This window comes from Sphaeramia orbicularis, chromosome 12, assembly GCF_902148855.1.
Source record: "Sphaeramia orbicularis chromosome 12, fSphaOr1.1, whole genome shotgun sequence".
Classification (NCBI taxonomy): domain Eukaryota; kingdom Metazoa; phylum Chordata; class Actinopteri; order Kurtiformes; family Apogonidae; genus Sphaeramia; species Sphaeramia orbicularis.
In genome coordinates this window covers 72,965,183-72,989,730 of record NC_043968.1, presented here as the reverse complement: position 1 = coordinate 72,989,730, position 24,548 = coordinate 72,965,183, and the positions used below count along the sequence as shown (strand labels likewise).

The following is a 24,548-nucleotide window of genomic DNA, read 5'->3' as shown; positions in this document are numbered from 1 at the left end:
CCCATGTACCGTTGCTTGTATGACTGTCTTTCCGTGTATGACCTGGCTTGTTTATTGACCACCCTCTGTCTTTCCCTAGTGGGGATTCTGTTGGGGTTTTCCCGGCTCGGCCCAGCCGATCGCCTGTCGTTACCACCCGCAGCCCAGACGTTTATCCCCGGAACCAGAGGCTCCACAGGAATTATATATTCTCTGTGTTGTTCCATTTTCCCTGTTAAAGTGTTTAATAAAAACACTAAACCTTATTGGTTTCTCGTGGTCTTGCTTTTGGGTTCAGCCTTTGTACTCAGCCTTTTACAAACTGATTAACACTGATTCTAAAGGAGACTGAACATGAGCTGGATCCAATGCAGTTTGCATATAGGCCCAACAGAGGAGTGGAAGTCACCGCACTGACCCTTTTAAACGTGATTTTTAAACATGTTGAGGGTAAAGGGGCATTTGCAAGGCTTCTATTTATAGACTTCTCCTCCGCTTTTAATACATTCCAGCCCCACATTTTAATTAAAAGGCTTTTAGAACAGTTTAAGATCAGTAAAAATCTGATGGGCTGGATTTTAGATTTTTTAACAGACAGGTCCCAAATAGTGAGGATGAATGGGGTTCTGTCCAACCCAGTGTTGTCCTCCACTGGTTCTCCTCAAGGCTGTGTCCTGTCACCGCTATTACACATTCTCTACACAAATATGTAAACAGGACCATCATTAAGTATGCTGATGACTCAGTTATTGTCAGCCTGCTCCAAGAGGGGGAGACCAGTCACGGCCCTATTATTGGTGACTTTGTCCAGTGGTGTGAGGAGTCCTACCTTCACGTGAACATATCAAAAACAAAGATATGATCATTGATTTTAGAAAAAAAAACAAAACAAACAGGACAGGCACAGAGTCACTTTAATTAAAGGTCAGACTATAGAGCAAGTGCAATCATACAAATACCTTGGGACGATAATTGATGAAAAACTGAGTTTTAATGAAAACTGTAAATCTGTGTGTAAAAAGGGCCATCAGCGCCTCCACTGCCTTAGAAAACTGGCACACTTCCACATTGACCGAACCATTTTAACTTTGTTTTATCGTTCTTTATTGAGTCTGTTCTATCTTTTTGCCTGGTGGCATGGTTCGGTCAGACCTCAGTTGCAGAGAGAAACTCACTAAATCAAATAGTGAGATGGTCCAGTCACCTGATTGGTGAGTCCCAGTCTTGTCCCGCCTCCATGTACACTAAACGGGTACAGAGGATGGCTTCATCAGTTCTTAACAATGACTCCCATCCTTTACGAGGTGAATTTCAACTCCTTTCCTCTGGACAGAGGTTCTTAGTCCCAAGGTGCAGGACACAGCGTTCTAAAAATAGATTTGTTCCTGTCGCTGTCACTGAGCTCAATAAGAAATAGTAACATTGCACTTTACTAACTTAGTTATTTATTCCATTTTTTTTTGCTCTATTTATTATGTGACTTCCAATTTTTAAATTTTTTTTATTTGTATGTTCTTACTCAGGTTTTTATCCCGAATTGTTTTTATCTTTTCTGGTTTTTATTGTGTTTTATTGAGTCTTGTTTTTATTTCACCCATTTTATTTACTTATCCATGCTGCTATACCGATGAATGGTGGAACACTGAGCACTTTTTGTTTTGTCCTGTCTGTAAGCGTGATCAAGTGCCTGTCTTGCATGTTCAATGTAAGTGTTGTTGTAATGCCAAGGCAATCACCTAGACTGCAAAACAAATCTACCTACGGGTATAAATAAAGTAACCTTGACCTTGAAATTGTAATGTATGACTTTTGTAAAAAAGTGTCAGAACAGCAGAATGGAATAAACCAACAATCAGATATCCCTCAAGCATTACATGATCAAATTAATACTTTGAATCAGGACTCACAGCAACACAGTCTGCATGCATCCCCTGGAACTGGAGTTCAATTTGAACCAAACCCTGACCCAGTCTGAGTTATAGATGAGGCGCTCCAATTTCTCAATCAAATCCCTAACCCTGAACCGATCCTGTCTGTGGAAAATGTGCTCCGTCAAAACCTTCAACCAGGTGGTTCTTTGCCAGAGTCAGCTTTTCAGTCACCTGCAAATTCTCAAAATGAAACTAACGTGACAGTTGTAATAATGTAGAAATAATGTTGAAAGTTCCTCCCCTCGGTGATGTGCCGGATCTAGCTCAATTTTATTTAGACGTTGCAGAAAACCTCTGATTTAACATATAGACTCTGACTCGAGGTTAGATGCAGCGGTGTTATCCAGCTTGAAATAATAGGTGAAAATGTTAGAGATCATATAATCGTTAATTATAACGAGACGGACGATAACCTCGAGACGGATTTTGAGGGTTTGTTAGTGAGGCTGATACAGTCTAACAATGATTGGTGAAGGCTCAAATCTAGAGCTAGTCGTGCAAATCATACAAAACTCTGGAGGTGGCGTTAGATGAAAATTTAGACTCCAAAGTTCTAAATATAGACGTCACCTGTATTTGATCAATAATAAAACTGATCTCTTTTGCCATCAACTTGGCGCATCTCACTTATCCAAACTTCAGACACACAAGCTCAAGAACATGGTAGAGTTGCAACGTCTGGCAGACGTGAGTGATCAGACAGAAGTAACCCTTAGTGACAGATTTGAGCAGATATTGAACCACAAAATTATAATGTTTTGTCGTTGGTCTGAGGATCAAACTCTTACTGTTCTAAACTAATTTTCCACATCACCCGAACCTTTGTACATTTTGTTTCAAAGCCACTACTGGGGTATTACAAAAAAAAAAAAAAAAAAAAAAAAAAATTAAAATGGTCTTTTGGGCCTTCTGTACGTCTGTAGATTCTGTCACAGGGTATGAGACCCATGGGAAACTCTTCTGTCCTGATCATTGCAACCTCTGCTTTGATCCTGATTGTGTTACTGAAAATGGTGATGCTGTATTCTGCAAGGACTGCAACAGGACTTGCTGTATGCACATGTGTTATTTAAAACAAACAAACTAATCCGCTGATTCATTCAGAACTTAGTATCTGCCGACTCATGTACAAATGTACGGGCTGGAAATGTCTCATCCGGTGCAGTGAGGACATGGAGCATGAACGCAGAGCAGACAAATGTAAAATCTGTTGGGAGAAGTTAGAGACCTCACAAATTCCCTCCGGTTGGCCTTTGTGTTAGAAGAATGGCTCAAGGACATTTATAGCCACAGGTGTTAACAACCCCCCCCACCCACACACACCAGCATCTTCAAAAGGCCCAACAGGACCTCACACACACACACACACACACACACACACACACACACACACACACACACACACCAGACTCCTCCCCTCCCCATCAGCACCTCTCCACACCACTGAGCAGAAGAGAGGACCCTTCTCACTGCTAACTTCTGCTCCAGCTGCCAAACGTGGTAAAAGTAGGTTTGCATCTACAGAGTGATGAGGACAACAAACCTGACCCTGTCAGATTCATGCCGGCCAGGATCCCAGGCCCCACATTTGACACTACCACAGCATGGTCTCCCATCAGCCTCTTCCAGCAGCTGTTGTCTGAAAAACCACAAATGCCAACGCTGCTAAAAGAAAGGACGCTGGGATAAAGGTCAAGTGGGAAGTGCTCACAGTGAAGGATTTTTACACTTTCCTGGACATTCTTATTTTCATTGGCCTTGTGACCGTGCACCACAAGTCTGATTACTGGAGGAAGAAATGTCTGTACAACTTCTCCTTCCCCGGTGACCACATGACACAGGAACGCTTTGAGGCAATTTCGTGGTCACGTCACCTGAGCGACCCAAAAGAGGATGAGAATGAGAACAGTGGAAAAAAAAGGGAACACTGCTGAATATGACAGACTTTTCAAACTAAAGCCTCTATACAGAGCAGGCGATCACCTGTAAAGCCAGTTTCCAGCCACATTAGAATCTGTCGATTGATGAGCAGATAGTCACAACCAAAGCCTGCATCAGCGTGAAACAGTACATCAAAGACAAGCCCACAAAGTGGGGTTAAACTGTTTGTGCTAGCTGACTCATCAAATGGCTACATCTGGAATTTTTTTTTTTTTTTTTTTTTTTTTTTTTTAAAACAGGCAAAAATGAGTCCTCCACAGCCCATGGTCTGAATTACTCAGCTGTGATGAACCTTTTGCCTTTTCCTCTCCACAGTGGCAACTACAGTGTACACAGACAATTCTTACACTAGCCCGGCTCTCTTCACCGATCTGGTAAACCAGTCTTTAAAATGTAAAGAGCAATTAATATACAGTATTAATACCTCAGCACACCTGCAGAATGAAACTGAGGTACACACGAAGCGCATATTGTTCTTACCATTGCTGGTATGTGCTGCCCTTTACCATTAGTGCTATTGTAGTTTTGTTTTTTTCTTACCATTGTTGGTATGTAATTATTGCTGTTCTTTACCACTTGTGGTATTGCAGTTTTTTGTTTTTACCATTGTTAGTATGTAGTTATAATGCAAGTTGACGTCAACTGTTACCTGTGGAATATACTTTTTTTTTAACACATTTTGGTTATGCAATGTAAATACTGTCAAATGACTTTATTCTAATTTGGTATAGGCCTATTTTGTTCATTGTTCTGGCTCGAAGTCAAAGGACAGGAGTGAGTATTTAAAAGTTATGTTAAGTTATTTGAAGATGAGAATGGGGGTGGGATTAAATAAGTTTTTCTTCTTCCCAGTCCTTTGAGTATAAATGAATGATTTTTTTTTTAATTTGCATGTATTCCATGAATGCTTAAAATAAAATAAATTTAAAAAAAAAAAAAATTGTTGTTAGACCAGGGTGGTGGGAGTTCTCCGTAGGACACATCTTACCTATTCTCTCTCAGGGTTTCCACCAGGATTTTTTGAAACTGGGGGAGGGCTTTGTGCCCCCCCCCCCAAAAAAAACATCACCATTTAAAACCTTCATAAAGTGTTTATTTCCTACAAAGGTAATGGAGCCTTATCCTAATGTTTGCGGCCTGGCTTGGGTCCCAGCTGGATTCCCTGTGGTTCAGCTGAAATACCTCTGAACTAATTTATTAGAGTTTAAAGAAAACCAGGCAATTCATATTGGGTTAAGTTTATATGAAAAGGATGCTTTATTATTTATTCAGATATTTCAGGTGATTGTTAATAGTAAAAACTTCTAACATGACTTAACACTACATACACCTGGTTCGACTCATACTTAACAGACACTTTAACATACATATCAACAACCATGCATCCTCCTCTGCGCCCCTCCTTTGTGGAGTGCCTCAAGGCTCAGTACTTGGCCCTGTCCTGTTCTCCCTATACATGCTACCCCTTGGTCAACTACTCTGCCAGTTCCATGATTTATCCTGTCACTGTTATGCCGATGACATCCAAATCTACTTCTCCACCCAAAAAACAAACACCAGCCACCTTAATCAACTATCCCCCCCCTCCATGACTGTTTAGCTGGCATTAAAGACTGGATGTCCCACAATTTCCTTCACCTAAATCCGAGTAAAACAGAAATTCTCATAATCGGACCAGACACCTTCTCCACTTCAGTTGAACAGTTTACTGGTCCCCTCCACTCCAACATCACACCCACTATTAAAAACCTTGGTATCATCTTTAACCAACATCTGTCTTTCAAACACCATGTCACTAAGCTTATCCAGTCCCGTTTCCTCCAACTCAGAAATATTGCCAAAATCAGACACATCCTCTTCCCTTCCGACCTCCTCATCCACACCTTCATTTTCTCCCGTCTAGACTACTGCAGCTCACTCTTCACCTGCCTCAGCCAGTCCTCCCTTAATCATCTGCAGTTAGTAGAAAATTCAGCCGCCAGGTTGTTAACACGCACCAGTCGTCGGTCCCACATCACACCAGTACTCGCATCCCTACATTAGCTTCCAATAAAATTCCGCATCCACTTCAAAATACTCCTAATTACTTTTAAAGCCCTGCACATCCTCACCCCCAGTTACATTTCTGGCCTCCTAGTTTCCTTCTCACCCTCACGACCACTCCATTCAAACCTTAGCCTCCTATCCATCCCCCACTCCAACTTCTCAACAAAGGGTGACAGTGCTTTTGCAATTCTGGCCCCAACCCTCTGGAATAGTCTTCCCCATTACATCAGATTGTATAGACACCTTCAAGCGACTCTTGAAAGCTTTTATAAACAAGCATTTCATTAAATCAGGACAGTAAGGCATGTGTGTGCGCGTATGCATAGATTTGTGTATAGAGGTTCATTTACATCTATATTGTGTCTGTATTGGTGTATTAAGTGTTGGTTATGGGTCTGTCTTAGGGGTTGTTTGTGACATTTGGCCATGGTGTTCGTTTAGTGCTGGGATGTCAAACTTATTTTAGTTCAGGGGCCAGATTCAGCTAAATTTGATCTGCAGTGGGCTGAGCCAGTAAAATATAATATGTAAATAATGTCAACTACAAACTTTTCTCCATTTTAGAGCAAAAAAAGTAAATTTACATTAGGCCTGTAACGGTACACATACCGAACCGTTTCGGTACACAGCTGTACCAAAGTGGCACAGTATGTTGAGAAAAAAAAAAAAAAAAAAAAAGGAACGAAAGACGTCGTTCAATGCGGAACTTTAAATCCGCGCAAGTTTCACATGGACATATGGAAGGACGCACAAATTGACCCAAAATATGAAATAGCAGCTGATACAAGGTTAAAAAACAAACAAACAAAAAAAATGATGTGAACCTGAAAGGAAGAGACTGAAGACCCTCCACCATTAGTCCAGTCTGGATCAGTTCAGGTGAAAGACAACGAGGAAAGAGACAGTGACGGACGTTGTTTGGCCCCTAGGAACTACAGTAGTTCTAAAAGTAAGTCTGTCCGTCCATCCAATAGAGGAATAAATACAACGTTGAAAGTATGTAAAGTTTCATGACAGCATTCGTTATCTTAGTTATGGACCGCACCCCTGGTATATAACTGCGCGCCCCTCCTAACCCCCGGCTCCGACAAAAAAATAAATAAATTAAAAAAAAAAAAATCCCCTGTGCACACAGTTTCTCTGTCTTAAAATAAATAATTGTTCATTTTGTTGTCAGTGTTTCTCTTCAGTTTGTTTAAACAGAAGACCAGTTTACCCTCTTGTTAATGTTGCACTTCATGTGGAATTTGTTACTTTTCTGCAGAATGTGAACTGACAGAACTGTGATTAGATTTTTCTTTTTGTTCGAAACTACCTTTCAGGGAAAAGTGCAATACTAATGTTTAAAATACATTTAGTAATATTAATAATTTTCTATGTGATTTATAGCAGCAGAATTATATTATTCCTGTTTTTCTATATTCTGTTGTCTCCAAAAATTGGGGGGGGAGAAAAAAAAAAAAAAAAAAATAAAAATTCATAAATGCATTAATAGACATTGAGGGGTTCTTTCTTCCCGTACCGAACCGAAAAAAGCCGAACCGTGGCTTTGAAAACCGAAAACGTACCGAACTGAAAATTTTGTTTACCGTTACAGGCCTAATTTACATTATGAAAAGGTTACTTCTACAAACTATCCTTTCAAAAGATGTGAATAACATGAACTGTAAAAATAAGTGTAATTTCAACAATATTAAGTCACAGTTTATCATTTACACATGTACATTATAACTTACAGATCACAGTGGATCTACAAAGAGAACATTTAGTAACAGGCAGAATATTGGTAAAATTGTACTCACTTCTCTTAAGACTTTTGAGGTTATTCACATTTTGTGAAGTTATACTTTGTTTTAGTGTAAATACATGAAAATATTCACATTTACAAAGAGAAAAATTTGCAGTTGTCATCATTTATGTTATTATGATGATAGTATTTTACTGGTCCTGCCCACTTGAGATTGAATTGGTCTGAATGTGGAACCTGAACTAAAAGGATTGTTAATATCAGTGTAATTTTTGCATTTCACAAATTCATCCCAAGGGCCGGACTGGACCCTTTGGCAGGCCAGATTTGGCCCCCAGGCCGCATGTTTGACACCTGTGGTTTAGTGTGTTGCTTGTGCCAGAAAGTCTGTATCTGCATGTTGAAACTGTTTTCTTATTCTTATCTTTCCTATTTGTTCTTATCCATCTCGCCTTTATGTGAAGCACTTTGTAACGCATTTTAAAAAGTGCTATATAAATAAAGCTTTACTTACACCTGTCCTGCTGCAAATGCCTATTTTTTTTAAACTGCCTTATCCACTCTATTCCCCTGTACTTTATGTACAGTGCAAGCTTGAGGGGAAACTGTCACCACAATCCACCATGATGGTAACCACCTCCTCTTCTGCACCAGTAGATTCTTGCCTAATGACTGTCTGATCACTCCAATTCCTCCTTCTATTCATGCCAACTTCAACATTATCAAATTTAACAAACACAGCGTGTGGAAATTTATCACCTTCATTGGCAAAATCTGTATGTGTCACAGTTCCCCACACACACACACACACACACACACACACACATACACCATTAACGAGCCCATCTACATTGTTACATAACATTACACGTGCATCCTTCGCCAAAAACAAAACTTCCTCTAAACATACATTTTTAGTGTGATGCCACTTTGTTACCTGTAACCTGCTTGACTTATTACATAATCTAGAGCAGGGGTGTAAACTCATTTTAGTTCAGGGGCCATATTCTGCTAAATTTGATCTGAAGTGGGCCGGACCAAAAAAATAACTCCAAATTTTTGTCTTTGTTTTAGTGTGAAAAAAATAAATTATGAAAATATTTATAAACTATCCAAACCCTGAAAAAAAAAACCTAAAGTTAAAAAAAAAAAAAAAAAAAAAAAAAAAAAAAAAAAAAAAAAAAAAAAAAAAAAAAATTGTGCAGTTTTAACAATTTTATTCTTCAGCTTCTCATTTGTCCATGTGCATTATGGATCAGATCTACAAAGACACTAAACACTTAGTAACAGGCAGAAAATTAGTTCAAATTGGGCTGAATTTTCTTGACATTTCAGGTTGTTCATATTTGTTTAGGTTATTCACATTTTAGTGTTACAGGATAGTTTGTAAATGTAAGTATTTTTCATAATTTAATGTTATTTTTGCGCTAACAAAGAAAAAAATTTGAGTTGTGAATTCTGGATTTTTGTCTTAATTGAAGATTTTTTGGCGTAATTCAAGAATTTTTGGCGTAATTCAAGATTTTTTGCTAAACTTGAGATTTTTTTTGGCTTAACTGAAGAGTTTTTTTTAAAAATTTAATTCAAGTTTTTTGCTTAATTCAAGTTCTCTTAATTGAAGACTTTTGGCTTAATTCAAGTTTTTTTGCTAAATTTGCGATTTTTTTTGTCTTGATTCAAGATTTTTTCCTTAATTCAAGCCATTTTTTTGCTTAATTCAATTGAAGACTGGAATTTTTGCACTTGGCAAAAACATCCCAGGGGCCAAACTGCACCCTTTGGCGGGCCGCATTTGGCCCCTGGGCCAAATGTTTGACACCCCTGATCTAGAGCCTGTATCTTAACTTAGTCCGCACACGTTTTCAACAGTAATTCAATGTTATCATTGACTTGTTAAATTGGAAATCTGTACAATGATAAACTCTCCTCACCTGTTGTACAACATTTTAGTAAACGCACTTCTGTTTCCAACAATGGACTCCCTTTGCTACATGTCCTCAACAATCCTGAAAACACACAGCTTTTGTCCAACCACTGTTCTTAATTCTATAACCCTAAATAAACTGGACCATGAGTCACTACCAACATTAACGTACAGTGGTCTCCCTTTGACAGGAGGCAACTGATAAAGATCTCCAAACACAATCACACTAACATTACAGAATGGAACATGACACGTTTGTTCAATCTGCCATGGATACACAATAAAAGATAGTTTATTTTTAATACAACATTAAAACCAAACCATAAAGAGAAAGGAAGACAGTCGAAAAGGAGCGGGATGAAGTTTAACTTATGGGATCTGACATAGGAATTTAGGGTAGGTAGAAGGATGGGGTAAGGGGGCGAGAGATTAAAGCCAACTGAATTCTGACTAAGCACAAAAATGCCATATCAAGTACAGACTGTCCATTTTGATCAACCATGCAGATCTACAGTCAAAATCTGCTTGGACACTGCTCTGCGCTTCAAAGGAGGTGGGGTGGCACTGGGTCTTCCTCGTCTTGGTGTCTGGATGGAAGTTGCACTTATTGGCGCACGAGCTACGGACACCTTGAAATGCAGAAGATCCTTGTTTTCCAATCCACACATTCTGTAGATGTGCCAGGCATTCACAGTAGTCATGTCCAAGAAGAGGAAGAACACTCGGATGTACCATAGTTTGTTTTTGCATCTGTGGGGATACATGGCGACACACTGATCCATGAGATCTACCCCTCCCATATGCTGATTGTACAGCTTCACGGAAAATGGCCTCTGGATGTTGAGCATCTTTGTCTTTCTTGCTCCATCTTTGAGCCAAATCTGGTGGTGATGGGCCAACACAGAAGAGGCCATGGGACTCACGGAACCAGCCAGCCAGTGTGTGACAGTGATGTTTTCAGCATTGGTGACAACAGAGCAAGATCCTCTTCCTTTTTCTTTGAGTTTCTTTTCAGCTTCAGTTGTGCTCCCTGGAGCCTGTTGCTTCTAAATGTGCCAGTGCCATAGATGCCTTGTCGTTTGAAGGCCTGAATAAGTGGAATGGTGCAAAAGAAGCTGTCAAAACACACCTTGTGATTCTTTTGCTGTATGTCATCAGAGGTGCATGACAACATCTGCAGCCATTCCCAATCCACTGACCGCACCACGTCCAGCCAAACCCTGATACACTTCGAGTCTGTGCATGTATCCAGAGCTCCCTGCTCTAACTACACTTTCACACTCCAGGGTTTGGGTTTCTTGGGGGATGTACTGCTAGAGACAAATGCCCCTTGAATGGAATGATCTGTTCAATTGATTGGAATTCTTCAGGATCAACTGCTGAACAGAAGGTTGTTTGAGTGTGTCCAACACTGGCCTGATTTTGAAGAGCTTGTCAGCATTTCCTGGCTCCTGTGAATAATCATCAACAAAATGAATGTACCTCAGAATCTGCTCAAATCTGTTCAGCGGCATGGCATTTGCTATGAAATCAAGACGCAGCCCTTCCTCTGATGACCAGTACATTCTTGATCTTGGGTATTTGAGGTATGACATGACCAAATGAATCCCTAGAAACTGCTTCATTTCACCATTTGTAGTGGGCAGATTTTCTTTTCCTTTGTGCAGTGCATCGAGGTTTGAGTTGAGCACCATTTCATCTATCAGATCTTCGGGAAATAGATGCATGAAATCTATTGGGTCTGTTCCCTCAATATTCACTTTCCACTCAAAACAAACAAAAAAAAAAAAAAAAAAAAAAAAAAAAAAAAAAAAAAAAAGCAAGTCTCCCTCAAACTCGTTGTCTTTGGTTTTCCAGACATGTCTGCTTTGAGCTTTGTCAGGTAGGAGCTTCTTCAGCAACCTCAGCTTCACTGTCACTACAGCTGCCATTTGCTAATTCTTTTTTCTGGTAACTATTCATCGTCACTGCCACTAACATCCTCCTCACTTGAGTCTGATAGCATTTGCTCGACTATCCTGTAGGCTTTTCTAGCATGCCCTGCACCTGACCTCTACAAAACATAAGGACAAGGATCATTACTCTCAGGAGAACTAATTTCCATAAAATATTGCTATAATAAAAATTTAATTGATTTTCAACCAAAAGTTACTGCAGAAGAAACATTAAAAAAAAAAAAAAAAAAAAAAAAAAAAAAAAAAACAACAACACCACCAGCATTGCAGCAATATTATAAATGGTAGTCAAAATATAGCTAGCGATGCATGATGTCCAGTTTAGTGGACACATGATCACTCTCAATTTCCTCAAATCACAAAATCAATACTTGGATATTTTAACAATTATATTACTCCTTAGTTGTTGCTTGATGTCCCCATTTTTTTTTTTTTTTTTAATTATATTTTTTTTTACCTGCAAGGGCCTCCTAGAATAGAAGGAATGGACAGATATTCCTCCCCTGCAAGGCACATCTGCTCTTCTGTCAGCCATCTTGTTTTAGAGAATTTTTGCACTTTCAAAAGCTGACCAGTGGGTGGCAGTGTATGGCATGACCCACTAGCATCCACTGTAGTGACTGATGTGCAACTGTGACATTAAAACTCATTCATATAGGAGAAAACAACTTTTGAATAGCTGTCCCCTGTAGTGACCACTATGCATGAAAGGGTTAGAGCAGCACCACCCAAAGTGGAATGTATGCCATCTTTCCTAATTAGACCTGGTTTTCCCCAAAATGTCTGCCAATTGTACACATATTTTATGTCATTTGCAGGACACTACCTGGATAGGCAGCGACTGACATGTGACTAAATATGTCATAGGGGACCAGAGAAAACTACAGAGTCCAACAGTTTTAGCATTTGTGCACACAGATTCAATGTTGATATTAGTGATCTCCAACTGGCGTAACTGGGGGTCATTACCACCCATGTGAGCTACAATCTTCTAGTACTCAATTGTCTAGTCAGCAGTTCCAGACAAGAGTCAGTTCACCTGCTCTCACCCCTGGAACACATTTAACTGCAGTCGCTGGTATCTCTACATTCAGTTTGTAAAAATAGAGCTGCCAGTGACCCATTAGCCACTGAATCATCAGCTGCTATTCTTCCTGGGGTCTCCTCTACATTACAATTTTACATTAATCTTACACCATTCATACCCACACACACACACACACACACACACACACACACACACACACACACACACACAACAGCCCAATGCAATAAAAATAAACAAAACAAAATAAGTACTATACATTCATACTCCTTCAACAAACAATAGCTGTGATACAAATCAGAAGACATCTTTCAATGTTATCAATACTCTTTCCATTTCATGCCCACTTTGTGAACAAGAAAAGTTTTAATTTCTTTTGAAAACATTTTCTAGTATTTTCCAACAAGACCAGAGTTTTTTTTCCCCATCCTCAGCAAATGTCACCAAGTGGGAAAAACTTACTAAAAACATGAAGTGGTTGGTGGTGAATCTGAGGCTTATCCCTACCACTATGCAGCCTTCAAATACCCAGCTGTTTGGGGATGGCTAACCTGAGCTACTGCTGGTAGGACTGAACTAGCAAAGGGGGCTGGTTAGCTGTTGTAGCTATCACTTTGCTTATGGAGTAGATCTGTGCCTCCAAATGCTTGAACTGCTCCAGCATGAGGAGGTTTTTCCAAGTCGTCCAAATGTTCACTTCATGTGATTTACACAAACATTTAAATAAACATCTATGAACATGGACTGGGGTAGCAAGCTGGGGAAACGAACAAACAAAAACCAAGAAAAATGTATAAGACCAAAAAGGGGCCCTTTGGGTTTTCTAAAAAAAACAACTCAAAATTGGGGTGATGAGGAGAGGGGGACAAAGCAAAGGGACGAAAAGTGTCCAACTGAAAATTAACCAGGGATACAATGTCAGAAAACCCAGGGGGATGTTGAGGTCTGGACAACACACAGACAACTGAGCAGAGCAGCTCCTTTTAAAGACTGCATGACTAACTGCATCCAGGTGAGGGAAACCTGACAGGTGCAGCTGATGATCTGAAATGATCTGTGGCCAAGATCCTAAAGCAAAAGGAAAACCAACTGTGGGGTAATCTACAGCTGTAACACCTAGAACTAGAGTTCAGAAATACCACTTTAACTCTGCAGGTGAGGAGACAGGTAATTAGAAAATGCAAATCTATGCATGTTGGATGTGATTTAAGTATTTAATTATTAAAAAATATTGAGATAAAAAAAAACCAAAACAAAACTCAAAAATGTTCCCAGAGGTACTTGGGGCAAAATGGCAATCTGCGCATTTACATGACAACTTTTATTCCTGGTTTAACCTGATTAAAGGTTAGATCCTATTTCAGATGCCCATGTAAACACCTTATTCCAGTTGAAAAAGAAAAGTTCGGATTAAATTTAAACCCGATTAAAGTCACTGGTTTAATCCACTTTTGAATCTGGTCTAAATTATTCCTGGGACATGTAAACCCTTTATTCCATTTGGACTTTATTCCTGTCATTCTGCACATGCTCATTGTCTTGTCCTGTCACGATGACGCACACATTCTGCGCTGGCGGAAGAATATGTAATGCAGTCTAGTCTTACCAAACCGTTCCAGTGGGCTATTCTGATGGGATCTACCAGCCTGGAAAACCCTGAAGGAAGAGTTCACCACTTGTTTTTTATTAATTCATTTGTCATGCACTAATGAGTTTGATAAGGGGGCTGCACTGCAGTGCACCAATTGCCTTGTTCTCGCAGCCCTTCCGTTAGCTTAGCTTAGCCTAGCTTAGCATAATCGTTTCATTCCTATAGTCAGATGTTGCCAGGCTTTTATAGGGGATTTGTAGTATTTTATGAGGGATTTTGTGAAATTCAGTTCTCCCTCTGACCCCACCGGACTAAGATCACAAATTGAGGCTCAAATCATGGCCATGTGACTTACTGCAGGAATAAAATCTTGGGAAATAAAAACTAATGCAAAGCTAAAACAGTAAAGCAAAGCTAACTTAGTGCATGGATCCCTTCCAGAAAAAAAGATTTTCCAACTTCCATCAACACAGCAGTCCCAAGATTGTATGAGTGCAGTAAGTCGCGGATCTAAAGAAATAATTAGGGAGAATCGGATTTCACAAAATCACTTACAAAAGACAACAAATCACCTTTAAAAAACTGGCTACATGTGACCATGGAAATGCAGTGACTATGCTAAGCTAAGCTAACAGAAGGGCTGCGAGAACCGAATAAACGTTTCTCATGTAAACCTTTATTCAGGTTTAACATTTCCATGTAAACAGAAGAGAAAGTACTTTTGTTCTGAATTAATTTCCTCTGGAAAAATACATCTGATTAAAAAAACATCATGTAACCGTACCCAATGTGAAGGTTCTTATCATTATTAGTATGTACATACTTTGGAATGGCATATGTGTGGTTATTAAAAACACTTTAGTTGATAGATAGATAGATAGATAGATAGATAGATAGATAGATAGATAGATTTACTTTATTAATCCCCAAGGGGAAATTCAGAATACAAAATGCGGTCACCACTCCACAAACAGTCATACCAGATCAACAATCAATAAATAAATAAATGCAGAGTATAAGTAGCTGTGAATAAGGTAGATTAAAAAGAAGTAGAATTAAAAGACAAAATGTGTTTTCTACCTATCACATAAAAACATAAAAGCATAAAAACATGAAAACATAAAAAGAAATGAACTAGAAATGGAAGAAAAAGACTGAAGTGAATGACCACCATGCCACGGTTTCAGTTCTATGTCAAGGACTGTTATTAATGCCATTCTTTTATGGCGAAAAAAGGGTTTTGATTGTTACATTAACTCAAATTTAAAGAAAATAAATCTTGAAGAGGGTGTGCGTGGAGCCAGTTCACTAATGTAGCCCACATATGGATCCAAAAGTGGAGTATGGTAACCATGACAGGACAAGGCTTTCAAGCACATGATGAAGTTACAGGCATCATAAATGCATCTAAGGGAAGAGTTACAGTGAATTAATGTTCTGTGTCTTCTTACTGTATCTAATTACTTTCAGCTCCACCAGGTCCTCTGAGGGCTCATCTCTGAGGGTTTTTGACTGATTCCAGACCTGATAAAACACTGGTCCTCAGAGGTGGGAACTGTGCTTTCTGGTCCTTACATTTTCAAAAACAGACTCATTTGATTTGAATGCGTCTGAAGCGGAAACCAAAAAGAAAAGGACATAAACACACTAAACACTACTCACTAGTTGTGAACCTGAGCCCGTCACAGACAATAATAATAATAATAATAATAATAATAATAATAATAATAATAATAACTTTATTTGTATAGCACCTTTTAAAAACAAAGTTTACAAAGTGCTTTGACAGAGGGCACAACAGCAGGATACACGAAGCAAGGAAAAACACTAAAACAGAAGCAACACAATTAGAGAGATGTATGAACAAGTTAATTATCAAACAGGATCAAATTTAAAATTAAAATTAAAAATTAAGGTTAAAAAGGGGACAGACATCACATAAAAGCAAGTCTATAAAAATGTGTTTTAAGAAGTGATTTAAAAGATGTTACTGATTCCACAAGCCTTATCTCCTCGGGCAGGCTGTTCCAAAGTCGAGGGGCCCTGATGGAAAATGCCCGGTCACCTTTTGATTTAAGCCTCGTCTTTGGAACAGCCAGGAGCCCTCTGCCCGAGGATCTAAGACTGCGTGCTGGCTCGTAGTCAACTAGCATTTCTTCTATATAACTTGGGGCCAGGCCCATTTGAGCTTTAAAAGTGATCAGTAAAATCTTAAAATCAATTCTAAAACATACAGGGAGCCAGTGGAGGGATGCAAGGATAGGAGTGATATGATGTTGTCTGCTAAAACCAGTGAGAAGCCTAGCTGCTGCGTTCTGGACCAGTTGGAGGCGAGACAGTGATTTTTGGCTGATGCCGGACAGAAGTGAATTACAGTAGTCAAGTCGGCTGAACATGAATGAGTGGATGATTGTTTCCAGGTCGTGGTGTGGGACTATTGGTTTGATTTTGGAAATAGTTCGTAGCTGGAGAAAACAGGATTGGATGACTTTATTTATGTGTACTTGGAAGGAGAGGTCTGAGTCAAACATTACCCCGAGATTTCTTGCGGTGGGGGTAATGTTTGAGGAGAGGGGACCGAGGCTATTTTTTATTGCAATGGTGGAATTTAGTGGACCGAACAGTATGACTTCTGATTTGGAGCTGTTTAGTCGAAGGAAGTTCTGGGCCATCCAACGGCTTACATCAGTGAGGCAATCAGACACAGCAGCGAGGCTACTGGGGTCATCCGGTCTCAGGGGCAGGTATATCTGTGTGTCGTCTGCGTAGCAATGAAAGGAGACGTTGTGGCGTTTAAAAATCTCACCAAGTGGGAGCATATAAATAGAAAATAAAATCGGGCCTAAAACTGAACCCTGTGGTACACCACAGGCAATCTGGGCTTTGGAGGATGTGTGGTTGCCTATGGTGACCGCAAAGGTTCTGTCTAAAAGGTAAGAATAAAACCAGCTAAGACAATGACCACTGAGACCACGTAGGACCACTTCAGTAGGACCACAGATGATCATTTAGCACCAAAATATTTCAAATATGTCAAGCTAACTTATTGAGGAGAATGAGGGTTTAGTCTTAAAATTCATGAATGTAACCATGCCGCCTCCGGATCTCCTTGGTGTGAACGCGATAACTAGGACAGATTTGGTTGGATTTCTTCTCCCTTGATAACCAACATAGTGGAAGAACCCTATGGATTTCAGCTTCTCTATGAGTATTAGAAGTCATCCAACTGGAGGTGTCCTGTCGAGCCACCCTACCTGTCGAGTTGAGCTACCTAGCGCTACTGAGCATGCGCATGCCCCTAAGCGTTTTCACAGCTTAAATGCCCATCGATTTGTGCTCCCCCAGGCAGAAGTGAGTCATATTTTGTAAGTATATTTCTTTTATTGTGCCTTTTGAGCAGTAAGCATGGAAGCAATTATGTGCACGAAAGATAAGACGCAGAATATTGACGTGAGATGATCATAGCGTAAGGAAGTTCTCATTGTATGATATAGTGTTAAGTACATGAGTCAGGTGGGTGTTGATGGCATTTAGATTATTGTTTAAGTTAGTTCAACAGACGCCAATAATGATAGCCTACCATTTAACTGACTAAATCTATGTTAACAATTCCTGTAAGCAATTACATGTGCACGAAGGATAGACGTAGAATACTGAAGTGAGATGATAATAACGTAAATTATAGTGTTTCTATAGTAGGAGCTTTATTTGATAGAAGTTATAAGCCTGTCAAAATGAGCTTCCTCTACCCATATTCAGATGAATAAGTAAATACTGGTGTTTTTCTACAGTTGAAGCATTATTTCATTTTCAAATAGGCGTGTCAAAACGTAAGGTAGCATGTTTTGACGGGGTAGCGTCAATTGATAGACGTCGCTGTCGATATAAGCTACTGGTAGTTTACTTCGACGGAGCAGCTGAACTCGACAGAACAGAGGCGCTTTTGTTGAAAATCAATTTTTTGGACATAAATCAAGCAATATTAGGCTGATTGAAATTAAATTTGGTTCATATTGATCGTCTTCCAAATGTCTATTTTCTGTCTACCATCCAGAGTTCATATGGGGTCATTTTCATTCACTAAGCGCAGTTTTGTGGCGAAAAATGGGTTCTCTGACCATTATTCTGGCACTATCAGGTTGATGTAACTCAAATTGAGTTCATATTGTCTAACAATTATTGTCGATAGATTTATATATAGCAGAGGACTGAGGGGATTTTGGGGATATACCCTTGCTGTCAGCCTCCGACAGCGTAAGCCTAATTTGAATCCATCTTTGATACCATCATGGATGACGAGAGGTTCAGCAGAGAATCAGCCGGTAACAATGTAGAAATATTTTTTTAATTTTACTCTTTGAGCTCATTTGACAACTTACACTTTTGTACTTTCACTGGAGTTGTCCAAATCCATCCAGTCAGTACTTGTACTTTTACCTCTGTCCTTTTTTCTGTACTTCTTTAAGAGTGTGTACTTTTGACACCTCTGCTGCAAGGTTATTATCGTTAACTAAAACGAACGAAATGACGAAAACTAGATTTGAAAAAACCTTTTCGTTAACTGAAATAAAACTATAATTAAATGAAAAAAATGATAACTAAAACTGCATTGAGTGCTTACAAAACTAACAAAAACATATAAAAATTATGGATAAAATTCCCTTCGTTTTCGTCTTTGTCAATGTCGGATTGATATGAAAGCAATTTATTTCGCTCTAGCAATTTTACCTAGTGGCTCAATACGGTACTTAACGGTCCATCACTCTCGTCACTTCAGTCGTCTTCTGGTCCCCACTCTACCTGGAAACATGAAGACTAAATTTGGGAGAAAGCAGCAGAGTCCTGTCTGGGATTTATCTGAATACGACAGAAGAAGATAAAAGATACGACAAAACTAAAATTAAAACCAAGACTAAACTAAAACTAAGCATTTAGAAAAAAATGAAAACTAATAAAAACTAGCAAACCTCTAAAAACTAATTCAAACTAACTGAATTAGAGAAAAAAAGTAAAAACTAAATAAAACTAAACTATACTGAAAAACCCAAAACTATTATAATCTTGCTCTGCTGGTCCCACATTTGATAGAATGAACATCACATCAACTGCTTTACACTTTACATATTTTATTCAACACTGAAATCCAAACAAATTCGTATTACAGCCATTGGAACTTTGAAATACATGCTCAGAATTTCCAAAAGTCCATTCAACATGTTTTAGCAGCGGTAACTGTTAAAATACAATATGAGTACACAAATAGCTTAGCACTTTATAGTCCACCGCAAAAAACAGTGACAGTATACAGACAAAAATAGAGATTATCATTATGCCTTCCAACAGATCACTGTATATTGTATATTTATATAGAGACACTTAGGTGTTTAAAGTAGTAAATTGGTGTATTTTTCCACTTTTGAGTTCTTGACAAAGCCACACAGTTGACAGAACACGTACACATAGACACTCAGTCACACTAAGTGACCAGGTGGCGTCCTCAGTGGGAGGGAGTCACTGTAAATGCCAGCTGCTCACACATCACACCCGCCCCAGGTTGCTCTCAGGGCTGATGTGCAAAAGGCACACACAGACGAACACATTCACACGTTGTACCTTCCATTCTCAAACACATTTACACATACAGGCTATGTGTGTACAGAAGTATACGCAACAACACAAACAGAAACACGCACACGCGCACACGGATGGCGGGCACGGACATCATAAAGGACCAGAACGAGGCACGACGGGACCTGGCAGAGCGAGATGGAATGTTGCAGTTGATCTGTCATTGTGATCGTTTCAGTCGTCAGTGTCATCCTGAGAAGAGAGACAGAGGAAACAGGCTTTACTGAAAAAATGTGTATGAGTGGGATCTATACAGCATCAGAATAAAATACTTGTGATTTAAAAAAAAAAAAAAAAAAAAAAAAAAAAAAAGGGGTAGTTTATGCCAAGAGGTGACATTCTGCTGCTTTCATGTCAACTCTTAGTCCAAATCTATGTTGCAATGGAACAAAAATGAGTTTAATTTCTTGTCAATACGACTGTGGCACTTTTTTCACTCAGTTTTTGGTCCAAAATGGTTGAAAAGTAGCTCTGTAGCTGCCTGATTCTGTTGCAATGGAATGTATTTCAATTAGTTACATGTTCATCTCCATAAGGCCCAATCCCAATTCACCCCTTGGCCCCTCCCCCTTCATTTTGTGCATTCATGTGAAGGGGTAGGGCTAAGGCGGTTCAGGACCACACTACAAACAGAGGAGTATGATGGTTCAACAAAACTCAAAATAAAGACAGTAGAATATTAAGGGGAGCCTCATATACTTTATGAAGTTTCCTTTGGCAAAGCAAATTTATTCAGCACCAAAAAATAGCCAAACTACTGTTCTGCTGTTACAATGAAGGAAAAAAAAAACAAACTATAAATAATAAGTCCAAATTCTCTCTTTTAGTGTAAAAAAGTAAAATTACATGATAATGTTGACATTTACAAACCATCCTTTCACACAAAATGTGAATAACATGAACAAATATGAGCAACCTGAAATTTCTTAAAAGCTGTAAGTGTAATTTTATCAATATTCTGCCTGTTACTAAATGTTTTGTGTATTTGTAGAACCACTGTGATCTGTAAGTTATAATGCACATGTGTAAATGATAAACTGAGACAGAATATTGTAAAAACTGCTCTTAGTTTTCTTTAGATATTTCAGGTTGTTCTTATTATTCACATTTTTAAGGAAACTTAGTAGATGTAAACATTTTCATAATGCAATTTCACTTTTTTCTCTGTTATTATTGTACTGGTCCGACCCCTTTCAGATCATACTGGGCTGAATGTGTCCCTGGAATAAAATGACTGACACCCCTGATATAAGGTGTTTATATTACTGACTGGAAAAATAGCTCACTTCCAGCTTCATGTCCTTCTATATGAGCTTATGTGGCTTTTCCAATCAAATGCAGCTTCACGTGTCCATTTCTGAACCAGAACTTAGTGAAGTGTTCTGTCTTACCTCTGTAGCATCAGCAGTGTCAGTGTCGACAGGTGACTCTGCCATGTTTTGTAATGCTGAGGCATCATCGCTCTGCAACACAAAGACAGAAGAAAATGTGATTTTTACACTGAACATGATTCAGTATATACAGACTGTATGCAATATAATGTCCACATCAGTGGCGGCTGCTCATCTTTCAGAGAGGGGAAGCTCATTGTTGGCTTACATTAAAAAAAAAAAAAAAAAGTCAAGTTATTTAAACATAAATTTGGCCCTCCGTTCCTTTTTAAGAAAATGGTCAGTGACCTTATCGTACCAAGTAAACAAGAAAACGTTGAAATTATGTTAAATTGAAACAAGGAAGTACAATGAGCGTGTTTTTTTTACAGTGCAAGAAATGAACAAGTAATTTCGTAGTGGTTTCTCTCTCGATTTCACAGCAGAATGTGCGACAGTATTAAACTGAACTGTGTCAGTGAAGGAGTAGATCTCAAAATAGCTGTCAATCAAACGGGATTCAGCCTTTCGACTGATCCTCCAATCAGCATGTGGAAGCTTGGCGTCCAGCCTGGCCGAGCTCCGCCCACAGCTCCATTCACCCCCAGAAACGCCGAGTGTCTGGGGCGGGACGACATTGTGGCATTTATCCAATTACCATCCAGTTTTGAGCCAATGAAAAAAACTGTTCCACTCAGTCCCATTGAAGTGCATGGACGCTGAGCGTCTACGGACAAATGCACTGAGCAGAGATCGAATGAGAAAACAGCGCAACGGGAATGTATGAGAAGTGAACAACATCAAGTTCGTTGGTTTGTGATAAAGCTGATTCTGAACAAACTCATCTTTGAGATGAACGTGTTCTAACACATTTGTAGTCAATGAAATGTCAACACAACTGAACATATTTAACCACTTAATTTTCATAATTTTAGGGGAAGCCGAGCTTCCCTTTCAGTCTTTGAGAAATTGCCACTGGTCCACATACATAGAAAGAACACATACAATGGTAACAGCACATACTAATCTAATGCCATCATCAGTCATTTGGCAGCCAGCTGACAGCTAACATCCCATAATATTCATTACAGCTGAGTAAGATGCAAAATAAATCACACTGTGATCATTTTTGACAGATGCTGTGATTAAGATGCGTGATGATTTTAGTGGGAATGAAAAGTTTTGCATTTAATTTTCATTGAAAATGATGGCTGTGACTTGCTGGACATGTTTATGTTCTCTTACATCTGGAGAACATGGTGTCCAGGAGGAGGCAACCTGTAGAACCACATTCAGTCTTTTATAAGACAAGATATGACTATTTATCTCACTGTGGGGAAATTTCACAGTAAACAGCAGCAAAATACAAGCAAATGCAGAGAAAAAGGCAGAAAAAAACAAATGAGTGAAAAATGAAATATAGGAGAAAAAAAAAAAGGATTCTCTATGTAAATATTATTTACATATTTGGATTGTGGTTGCACATGCACATGGTGTAATATGGGAGGTGGGGGTCAAGGTTACAATAGTTTTGGATTTTTCATTATAGTTTAGTTTTGACTTTTTTTCTGATTCAGTTAGTTCTAATTAGTTTTTAGAGCAGGTTTGCAAGTTTTCATTAGTTTTCATTTTTTTCTAAATGCTTAGTTTTAGTATTAATTTTAGTTTTGTCAAATCTTTTATCTTCCTGGCCATCATATTCCCTTAAATCCCAAACAGGACTCTGTTTTCTCCCAACTTTAGTCTCCATGTTTCCAGGTAGAGTGTGGACGAGAAGACGACTCTAAACCACAAGTAACGAGAAGCGACGGAACGTGAAGTGTCATATGGTGTTGCTAGCTAAAATTGCTTGAGCAAAATAAATTGATTTCATATCAATCTGACATTGACAAAGACGAAAACAAAGGGAATTTTATCCATAATTTTTATGTTTTAGTTAGTTTTGTAAACACACAATAGTTTCAGTTAGTTATCATTTTTTTTCTTTTAATTATAGTTTTATTTATTTCAGTTAACGAAATGTTTTTTCAATTCTAGTTTTGTCATTTTGTTAGTTTTCATTAATGATAATAACCTTGGGGGGGTGTTAGCAAGAACTGTTGTATAGTCTGATGGCTGTGGAATGACCTGCAATATCACTCCTTCTTGCACTGGGTGTGTGTGTGTGTGTGTGTGCGTGTGTGTGTGTGTGTGTGTAAAAGTCTGGTATATATAGTGTCTATAAGAAACACCTGCTTGCCAATGCAGATGAAAGTTTGATATTTGCGATTCATGCTACTTCCACACAAATCTGCTTTTGTGTTAAAGGGCTCATATTTATCTAAACCCACTTTTATTAGTCTTTGGTTCGTTTATTTGTGTATTTGGACCCTAATAGTTCATACAGTTTGAATTTGAACCCTCCAGGTGCTGCAAAGCTATCTTTATATTCATTTGGGCAAAAATCGAGTGGATTTCTACAACCTGTTTTAATTCTTTCTTAATTTATTACGTCTATAACTAGTTACGTCACGACATTTGCACAAATAAGGTCAAGACTTTGGATTATCATTTCTCTGAGTACGACATAATTGTTTGTCAGCAGCAGCAGTTTTGACTTCTTTTAACTTTTTTTTCTTTTTCTTTTTCTTTTTTTTTTTTTTTTTTTTTTTTTTACTTTTTTTGCTCTTTTTTTAAAAATTTTATTCTCTTAATTGAGCCGATTACCTAAAATGTTCAGTTGTCGGTTGTATTAACAAACACAAGTGGCTGAACAGGACAGAGCAGCACGTTCAACAACCTGGAGGGGGTGGGATGTGAAGTAGCTCTTGTGCATTTAAAGGGCCAGCGCTCAAAATGACCTTTCTGGTGTCATTAGTCATAAATACAGTTAAAGATGGACCTGTGGAGTTGAATTAATGAAGAATTCAGACCTAAGCAGAGCATTTACAGTTTATGTAGACCACAGGGAAATGTTTGAAAATGCATAATTTAAAAAAGCAAAATATCACTCCATTAAATAATGTTTACATTTTTTGTGCTTGTGTTTGTGCCTGGTGTCCATGATAGTCCAGCATTTTAGGATCCATAAAACAGAGACTTTTGGAAACAATGATGAACACATCCTCTGGTCCACTGTGTCTCTGTCAAGTGAGGATTTCAGGAGGAAAACAAGACACTGACTTGGCCTCGACCACCAGCTGTTACTTCAACAGTCTGATTTATAGGTGTCTCTGTCCTTGCTGTCTCTGTCCTTGTTGTCTCTGTCCTTGTTGTCTCTGTCCTTGTTGTCTCTGTTAGCCGCTGTTGGACTGTTAAATTCTGCTTTTCATCAGAATGCTACTGACTGCGATCACTGTGGGCAAACTGTGATTCAAGGAATTTGTGACAATTGTCAAGTCCAGTGGTGTCA

At 38.8% G+C, this 24,548-nt stretch overlaps 1 protein-coding gene and 1 long non-coding RNA gene across 3 annotated transcripts in view; one reads left to right on the top strand and one right to left on the bottom strand.

Annotated features, from left to right (window-relative positions):
• LOC115430805 (uncharacterized) overlaps positions 1-24,548 on the top strand; it is a 636,483-nt gene that overhangs the window by 352,343 nt on the left and 259,592 nt on the right. The gene's annotated exons all lie outside the window — the stretch shown is intronic.
• Positions 19,269-24,548, bottom strand: part of LOC115430802 (alpha-synuclein-like) — a 25,763-nt gene continuing 20,483 nt past the window's right edge. For both annotated transcript variants that reach the window (XM_030151039.1, XM_030151040.1), the window contains exons 5-6: positions 21,179-21,250; positions 19,269-19,979 (exon numbers count right to left, since the gene is read on the bottom strand). In XM_030151039.1, coding sequence (XP_030006899.1) covers positions 19,962-19,979; positions 21,179-21,250 — 90 coding nt within the window. In that variant the 3' untranslated portion in view covers positions 19,269-19,961. The remainder of the gene's footprint in view (positions 19,980-21,178; positions 21,251-24,548) is intronic.